This window comes from Gavialis gangeticus, unplaced genomic scaffold, assembly GCF_001723915.1.
Source record: "Gavialis gangeticus isolate Ggan-Ray unplaced genomic scaffold, GavGan_comp1, whole genome shotgun sequence".
NCBI classification, from domain to species: Eukaryota; Metazoa; Chordata; order Crocodylia; family Gavialidae; genus Gavialis; species Gavialis gangeticus.
The window spans coordinates 68,621,944-68,630,763 of NW_017729024.1; the positions used below are offsets into that span (position 1 = coordinate 68,621,944).

An 8,820-nucleotide genomic window follows, 5' to 3' on the forward strand; every position below is an offset into this window, starting at 1 on the left:
GAGCAGCAGGGCCCACCAGACAAGCAACTTGCCTTAGCCCCTCCCTCACCACGGGGGGGCGGGCCTTGGTCTGCATACCCATACCCCTTCCCCTCCCCCTCCCCTTCCACCACACTGGACTTAACAGCTGGATGCAACTATATCCAGCATCGTAAAGGAACCAATCCCCCATTTATAACATTATTCCTATGGGAAAAGTGGTTTCGAGTTATGACATTTTGACTTAAGACGTGGTTTTCAGGAACCAGTTGTGTCGTAAGTCTGAGGACTGCCTGTATCCTTCCTTTTGGCATAGGCTGAAATAGCCTTATAGGCTGCTTGCAGATGTGTGGGGGGAAAAAAAACAAACCCCCCCCCCCCCCGCCAAATACCCACGCTTTAACGAAAGATGCAGCACATTACTTTGGTCTGGCTATGCCAGGATCCGTATAGATCGAGCAGTTCAGTGGGGCTTTTGGGCACTTTTATCTCAAGCTGATTCAATCAATTATTAGATAAAAGTGCCAAAAAAGCCCCACTAAAATGCCCAATCTATACAGGCATTGGCAAGCTGGGTCCAACTAACGTTCTGCCTCTTCTAGGCTTGGCACAGGAATGCACTGTGTTTTAAAGTGCATTTTTGGGGGGCTTTGGGGGTTTGGTTTTGTTTTTAACATCTTCATGCAGCTGTAGTGCCCCATAGAGAAGAAGTACAGACACAGCTGAGTCAACTGTTTCCTTTCCCACTCCTATGGAGATAAGGCATATCATGAGCAGGGATCAGTTCATCATGAACTCCAGTTCATCATCATATGCTATTCTAGTTTAACAGTAGTAGGGAAAGCCATTATTTATTTTTTTGCAGATGCACCCCCAATGCATTAGGTGGCATGAATTGTTCATGCCACCTAATGCATTGGGGGTGCATCTGCAAAAAAAATAAATAATGGCTTTCCCTACTACTGTTAAACTAAAATAGCACACTGAAAACATCTTCTTAAGCCTATGGTCTTCATGCCCTTCATTAACTCACTTCCCTTTCCTGTGAGGTGGGTTTCAAAGGAGTCTGGTCAATAAACTGGGAGCAAATCTAGGGAAAGGAGGAAGAGCTGAGGTCAATCCCCAGCTTCAAGAAAAAGCAAACGTGGAGCTATTCTAGTGCCAAATCTAATTCCTTCCTCTGAGGTCTAAAGATATTTGTGAATTCATTTATGGCAAGTAAATAATTATGATGTCTATAGTGGACCATCTCTGTATAATAATCCATTATTGTATATACTGTTCTTCCCAACAGAATGCAATTTGATTGAGGGAGAAGACCATGTGGAAGTGAATGGGGAAGTTTTCCAAAAGCCATTTGTAGAAAAGCCAGTTAGTGCCGAGGACCACAATGTTTACATTTATTATCCAACATCTGCTGGAGGGGGTAGCCAGAGGCTTTTTCGGAAGGTGAGAATATTGCCATGCTGAAAGAAATTACAGATGTCCCATCACACCGAATTACTCAAATCTTGTGTCTGTTTTTAGCGATATAAGAGACCAAACACAAAAGTAACTTGTGTAGCTTTCCATTGGAGCTTTCCAAGCTGAAAATATAAAGCCAGATTCTATAGCAGAATTATGGCTTTTATACTTTGAAAGTAATCACTGTTGTAACTTTGTTGTAAGGGCCCGACAGAGCTCCATGGCCTAAAGGAGCTTTGCTGGTGCACTTACAGAGCAGCTAGAGCATTGCATCTCTTTCAGTTCTGCCTTGCATAGAGCAGAGCTCTGTTGCAAGAATCCACTTGAGCCTGCACCAACATGTGGATCAGCCCTGCTGGTACTTTACTTATCTGGTTTCAGGTTTGGGCCAAAAACCGCGCTGTCTGTGAGAGTGTCGTCTCACATTACCTCAGCAGTATTTTAATACAGGGGAATATGTAGATCGTAGACTCTGCTTGTTGATTCTATTACATGGGGCTGCATGAGAAGTAAAAAGGGCTCAAGTCTGAAATCCAAAAACTTTCACAAAGTTTAACTCATTGTTTGGACAGAGAGGTACATACCCATGCACACCCTTGGGGTTGTGCTTGTCTGAAGCTAAGCAGATGGTAGCAGTGGGGAGAAGCATGGCCCAACCACATGGAGGGAAGTTGGTGTGGCTCTGACCAGGCATGCAGGGCTTGGAATTTGGGAATTTGGCAGGGCGGGAGAGTGGTTGTATTAATGGCCACTCCTCCCCTGCCACGACATTTTTTAAGTCTTGGAGAGTCCCAAGGGCCAGATGCCAAGGCTCCACAGGCCTTATTTGGCCCCCAGCTGGAGATTGACCACCCTGCTATAGACTCTAGACTTGCTTATCTATAGTCTCTCTGGAGGAGATGCCACACTGCCCTCCATTTGTATATATAACGTATATAATTTTGGGTTGAAGGAAAATTTTACGTTGGAGACCTGTAACCAAAGCCAAAGAAATGAAGAGCTAGAGAAGAGAACCTGTGGTGGCAGCAGTGGTGGTTTTCCTTTTTCCAGCTAACCCAGTAGTTAGAGCAGCTATCCTAAAGTTGGGAGATGAAGGTTCAAATCCTTCCTCTTCCTGAGGGCATTTGAACTCTTAATCTACAAACACAGGTATCCTGTTGACACTATACCACTTTGCCTGTATTCCATAAATATTCAGTGAACCAAATCAGAGAAAGGAGGAGTAGTGATAATCCAGCAATTATCTGTCTCTTCTGTGAGGTGTGAAACCTTGTTTCAAAGCTATTTCCAGTTCTGCACTAAATTTTGATTGGAGGTTAGGAGACTCTCTTAAGAATTGATAGACGAGGTCCACAATCCCTGAGGCAGAGAGAAGATTTGAATCTCAGTTCTGATGTTTTGGGAGGAGGGGGTGAGAGGAGGAAGGGGGTAAAAGTGTTCTGATTACTGGGCTACTGGATAGGTGAAGCCTGCCAATCTTCTTCCAAAAATTTAGTTAATTAGTCCTTCATTTTTTCTCCTTTTAATATAGATCACCCCAAATTAAAATGTTTAAGACCTATTAAAATGAACTGTACTGGTATTTACAAAACATGGTCCTATCACCCAAAACTGCACTAAAAATACAAGCCAAAAAAAAATGTAATCCAGACCTGTCATTCAGGCAATCGGTGCTGCTTTTGGAACACTCGGCATCAAGTGCTTCCAGAATAGTTGCAGGTAATCAAGAATGTGGCAACCTTCTCTTTAACGACAGATTTTTTGCATGGTCTTAGGTTGAATACAATATCTATCAGAGTACATTTCTAAAATGAAACGTTGTAGTTTTCTTGTCATGGAAGATAGGAAAAGCATGCTTTTCAACACTGCATTCTGAGCATGCAGCAACAGCTGTAGATCCATCAAAGCTCAATTATGAACCTGGCTCACAGATGATGACCCTGCTAAATATAGCCCATCCACATGGTGCTCTTCTAAAGCTACACTGCCTCTCCAGTATAGTTCCTCAGAAATAATAGGTGCTGGTTCATTGTGCCTTTCCTTTATACTATTTATTTAATATATTTGGGTTGAAATTCAATGTAATGTAACTTTGAATATAACATAGAACATGGTACAGCCTAACGTGCTGTTAAGCCTCGGGCAGAGTTAAAATAATGGTATAATTGGGATCTGAGGAATTCTGTGCTTGGAATTAAGTGTAAAATTCCTTGGATTGCAGTCGTGCCACTGTTGGGGCCAAACTGGGAGTGAGGCTGCTCCAGCCTAATCCCATGGATTGAACAGCAGTTGGCTGTGTTCATGGAGCTGTGCCATGACTAATCTTAACATGGGCTGCACACACAGCGTTCAAAAACCTGGGACACCAGGAAGCTGAGGTCAAAAAGAGGCTCTGGTGCTGGGATCATGGCCTCCAGCCTTTTAAATGCTGCATGTGCAGTCAAACTGGGCTGCATGTACAGTTTTTGGAACAGGGGCTGCCCTGTACCCCATCCTTATGCAGGATTGAACATGGGGCAATCCTGGGTCCCAGTTGGAAACTAGGGGCTTCTCCCAGCCCAATCCTGGGGATAAGCCAGGGGGTGGCCCTGACCTGGTCCCCAGGGCTGCACTGCACTGAACAGCAGAAGGGGAACTAAGACAGTCCCTTTTCTCATTCGAGAGATTGAGTGGGGGTGGGAGGGACTGTGTCTAAGACTCCTACATAAAAAGCTACAAACGTGCCAATGGCAGATGGTACCATTCAGCTCCCCACGCTAAATTTTTTAATTTCAATACCCAGACGTACGTCTCACAGAAGGCTGCAGGACAAGGCTGCAAACTGTGCTGGGCTCAGTTCAGGACCCAAGTCTGTCCTGGGCCAATGCTGACAATCAGCTGGTTGTTGGTCAGGGTCTGAGACATGTCACACCTTCAATTTTAAGGCAATATTTAAATCATCCAAAGGATGTTCTACATTATAGGTAGGACATATTGTGTCTGGTGTCTCATTTTATGATGTAAATGGAGTAAACCATGTTGTAGTTTATGGCATGATTAATAGGCTAATGAAATGTCTTCCAGTGCCCTTAGTACTGAAGTACAGAGAGTAATGTGTACTTGTTAAGGTATAGAAAATTCCATCATTTAGGAAAATTACTAAATACTTTTGAACTTTCCTAAATGGTTAGATCTCTATAGCTAACCCTGTGAATGGCTTAATGTATCTATAAATCAGAGGGGAGGAAAATAACTGAATTACAGAAGAAAAAACAGAAAGATCAATTACCAGAGAGTGCACAGTATTTTTAAGGAGAAGTAATTTGTGGCCTTTTTAATAGAAAACTATTTGTTTTAGATTGGTAGCAGAAGCAGTGTTTACTCCCCTGAAAGCAACGTGAGAAAAACAGGCTCCTACATTTACGAGGAGTTCATGCCTACGGATGGCACTGATGTGAAGGTATGACAACTGCATGTTCTGGCTTATACTTAGAACAATCAAATATTCCAAGAGTTTGGCAGCTCTAGAGATGAAAGGATATCTTTGTGAGATGGATTAACTTTAATGAAGTTGTGAAACAGTTCAAAAGTAATGAATGTTTGTGTTGCTCTAGGAAAAAGCAGTTCTTAAAATATGAAGAATGTCTTCCGTTATCTTTGCTCTAAATATCACCTTAGTGTTATTGCCCAAGAAGTCATTCTTTTTTTGTATTGTGGTAGCACTAACTGCAGAATCAGACAGTCATTACCCTGGGAGTTTAGTGTGAAAGATGACATAACATTCTTCAATAAGATGAACTTTTAACTAGGTACGTTATAGTATACTAGTAAGCAATAACATTGTACTGCTTTGGAGAAAATGAATTCAAAGTGTGTCTTATGAGTTTTCCATTGCAGTTTTGGGGTGGTTCATTTACTTCATCTATTTTTTTTTCTTGATTTAAATTTAAAGTAACCATGGACTAGGCACCATGATCTCCTCCAGTAATACCATAAAATCCCAGCAAAAATAAAGTAATTATTTTTACAGGAATTCAGCCAGATACCAAAAAAAAAAACCCTCTTTCCTTCTTTGTTGCGCAGAAGGTGTTTTCTCAGTCGTCTCCAAATACTGCCGAACAAATGTCTTGCAATATGCCTGGAATGTCACCAGATTTTTGTCTTTTTCTTACCGGGGTAGAAGAAGTCCCGAGAGTCCTCAGTCGCAGACCAAGTAGGACTTTTATAGGTCATAATCAACATCTTAAAATTTCACTTAGAACCCAAAGGGTGATTAGTCTTGGGCAATTTTAATTATCCAGACATTTCCTGGGAGGAATACTTGGCCAAGTTGGAATGGTCGCGATCCTTCCTGACCTGTGTTGAGGAGCTCATTCTGACTTGGGAAGTGCATGGGCCAACCAGAGGTGTTGCTCTGCTAGACTTGATCCTGGCCAGAGAAGATGATCTGGTGACCGACTTAAATATAGAGGGAGGTCTGGGCAACAGCGACCATGAAACCATCGTGTTCACTGTCTGACATAAGGCAGACAAATGGGATAGCAGGATTGAAGTCTTGGACTTCAAAAATGCAAATTTCAACAAGCTTAGGTGACTAGTAGGGTAAGTTCTGTGGGACCAGGGGCCGAAGATGAAAGGTGTGCACGAAGAGTGGTTGTCCCTTAAGGACATGATCCTTGAAGCACAGAGAAATCCATTCCCATGCAGAAAAAAGGTAAAAGAAGGGCTGAGAAGCCCTCTTGGCTAAACAGGGAAATCACAGTCCTCTTAAGAAAGAAGAAACAGGCTTATAAACAATGGAAGCTTGGGGCAGGTCCCAAGGAGGACGTTCCATGACAGCCTGCATTTGCAAGGAACAGATAAGAAAGGCTAAAGTGGCAACCAAACTTAGATTAGCAACGGGAATCAAGGACAACAAGAAGTCCTTCTTTAGATACCTAGGGAACAGAAGGAAAACAAATAGGAGTGTGGGGCCATTGCTCAGCAGCTGACTGCAGGATAGGGAAAGCTGGTTACTGACACCCAGGAGAAAGCTGAACTCCTGAATGACTACTTTGCCTCCGGTCTTTCACCAGACCAAGGGGAAAACCTCTCCAGGTAGGGTAGAGGATGACCACGGTAGGAATAATCGCCTTCTTGCTATTGCTGTAGAATTGGTATATGACCAATTAATAAAATTAGACGTATGCAAGTCAGCAAGACTGGATGATCTTCATCCAAGAGTGCTGGCTGAAGTCATTGAGGAACCCCTGGTAAAATTCTTCCACAACTCATGGGGCTCTGGAGAGGTCCCTGAGGACTGGAAGAGGGCCAATGTTGTGCCCATCCACAAAAAGGGCAGGAGGAAGGACCTGATTAACTATGAGCCAGTCAGCCTAACTTCCATTCTAGGGAAAACCCTAGAAAAATTCATCAAGGGGTCTATCTGTGATAAGCTTGTTGGCTGTCATTCAGAAATCAAGGTTCTGAATGACAGCCAGCAAGGCTTCATTGCAAGCAGGTCTTGCCTTACCAGCCTCATCTCCTCCTATGACCAGGTAACTCACCACCTGAACACACAAGAGCAGGTTGAAATTGTATACCTAGACTTCCAAAAGGCGTTTGATCTAGTATCCCATGATGTCCTTGCGAGAAAATTGGAGAATTGTGGGCTTAACTCCGAAACAGTCAGGTAGGTGAGAAACTGACTGCAGGATAGGGACCCAGAGAATTGTAGTGAACAGATCTGTGTCATCCTGGCAAGAACTGGGCAGCAGTGTCCCTCTGGTGTCAATGCTCGGTCCTGTACTTTTCAACATCCTTATTAATGATTTGGACGTGGGGTTGAAGAGCTCACTGGCCAAGTTCATGGATAACACCAAGTTATGGGGAAGCGTGGTCATGCTTGAAGATAGGCTACAGATACAGGCAGACCTAGACAGGCTAGGAAGTTGGGCAGATCAGAACCTGATGAAGTTCAATGTTGAGAAATGTAAAGTGCTCCACCTCGGGGCGAGCAACCCCCAACACACCTACAGGCTTGGAGGAACCAAACTGACTAGCACCACGGATGAAAGGGACCTGAGGGTAATAATAGACCACAGTATGAATGTGAGCCGGCAGTGTGATGCTGTAGCCAGTAGGGCAAATAATACTCTAGCGTGCATCAATTGATGCATCTCCAGCCAAGGAGCTGATTCTTCTGCTCTACACAGCACAAGTGAGACTGCAGCTGGAGTACTTTGTCCAGTTCTGGGCATCACACTTTAACAAGGACATGGAGAGTCCAAAGAAGATCCACCCATATGATCAGTCTTAAAAGACAAGCCATGTGAGGAAGACTGAGGGATCTGGGACTCTTTAGCCTGAGGAAAAGAAGGGTGAGAGAGGACCTGGTAGCAGCTTACTGCTACACTACACAAGTACATCAAGGGGAGCAGCTGTTCAATAGGGCACTCAGAGGGAAAACCAGGAGTAACGGCCACAAACTCCTGTAAGAGTGATTCAGGCTCAACATTAGGAAAAACTTCTTCATAGTCAGGGTGTCCAGACTATGAAATAAGCTCCTTCCAGAGATGGTGCAATTGCCTACCCTGGAAATCTTCAAGAAGAGACTAGACAGTCATCTTGGTGGGGTCACATGACCTGCAGTTATCTTTCCTGCTTGGTGCAGGGGGCTGGACCCAAATGATCTTTTGAGGTCCCTTCCAGCCTTACAATCTATGAAAAAGGGCTGCCACTTCAGATCCCACAGTAGTGATGTTGTACATTACCAGTTTACATTGATCAGTAAGTGAGCCACTATATTCTGCACCAACTTTATATAACTTTAGCATATAGCCCCATGTACACCATATTATGTAATCTGATTTTGAGGTGGCAAAACAGTGACAGGATCTGCTTCTCAAAGGAAAGGTCACAGCCCTCCAAGCCTAGCTTACTGTTGTACTGTGGGTCTGAAACTGCAGTTGAGTATATAAAATCACCCACCCACAGTAACTAATGGCACTTACTCCTTCAGTCAAAGGAACTGATCATACCTGTATCATCTTTCAGCTGTTGCTTTAACTTGCCATCATCATAGTCTTCTCTGTATTGAGCTCACTTCAACTTGTTTAGTCTCATTCATGCCCCATTCTTAGGTACACAGTGAAGTGAGACACTGACGTGTATCAGAAAAATGGAGACATGTAATTGGGGATTACAGCACTGTAACAGTGACGTATACATTTAAATAGGTGGGGTGACAGAGTAGTCACATGCGGAGTTATACACATCAGAGCTCTTCAGGAGAAAGGGAAGTTCCTTGCAATGACATGCTGAGATCTGTCTATCAATATGAGAATCCTTAAGTGACTCAATAATTCTTTATGGTCAGTGGTATTGAAGGCAGTTAATAGTCGAAACACCAGCATGGGG

The 8,820-nt window shown here is 43.5% G+C and overlaps 1 protein-coding gene across 13 annotated transcripts in view; it reads left to right on the forward strand.

Annotated features, from left to right (window-relative positions):
* PPIP5K2 (diphosphoinositol pentakisphosphate kinase 2) overlaps positions 1–8,820 on the forward strand; it is a 120,909-nt gene that overhangs the window by 41,832 nt on the left and 70,257 nt on the right. For all 13 annotated transcript variants that reach the window (XM_019517221.1, XM_019517220.1, XM_019517219.1 and 10 more), the window contains 2 exons: positions 1,274–1,428; positions 4,781–4,882. In XM_019517221.1, the coding sequence (XP_019372766.1) occupies positions 1,274–1,428; positions 4,781–4,882 (257 nt within the window). The remainder of the gene's footprint in view (positions 1–1,273; positions 1,429–4,780; positions 4,883–8,820) is intronic.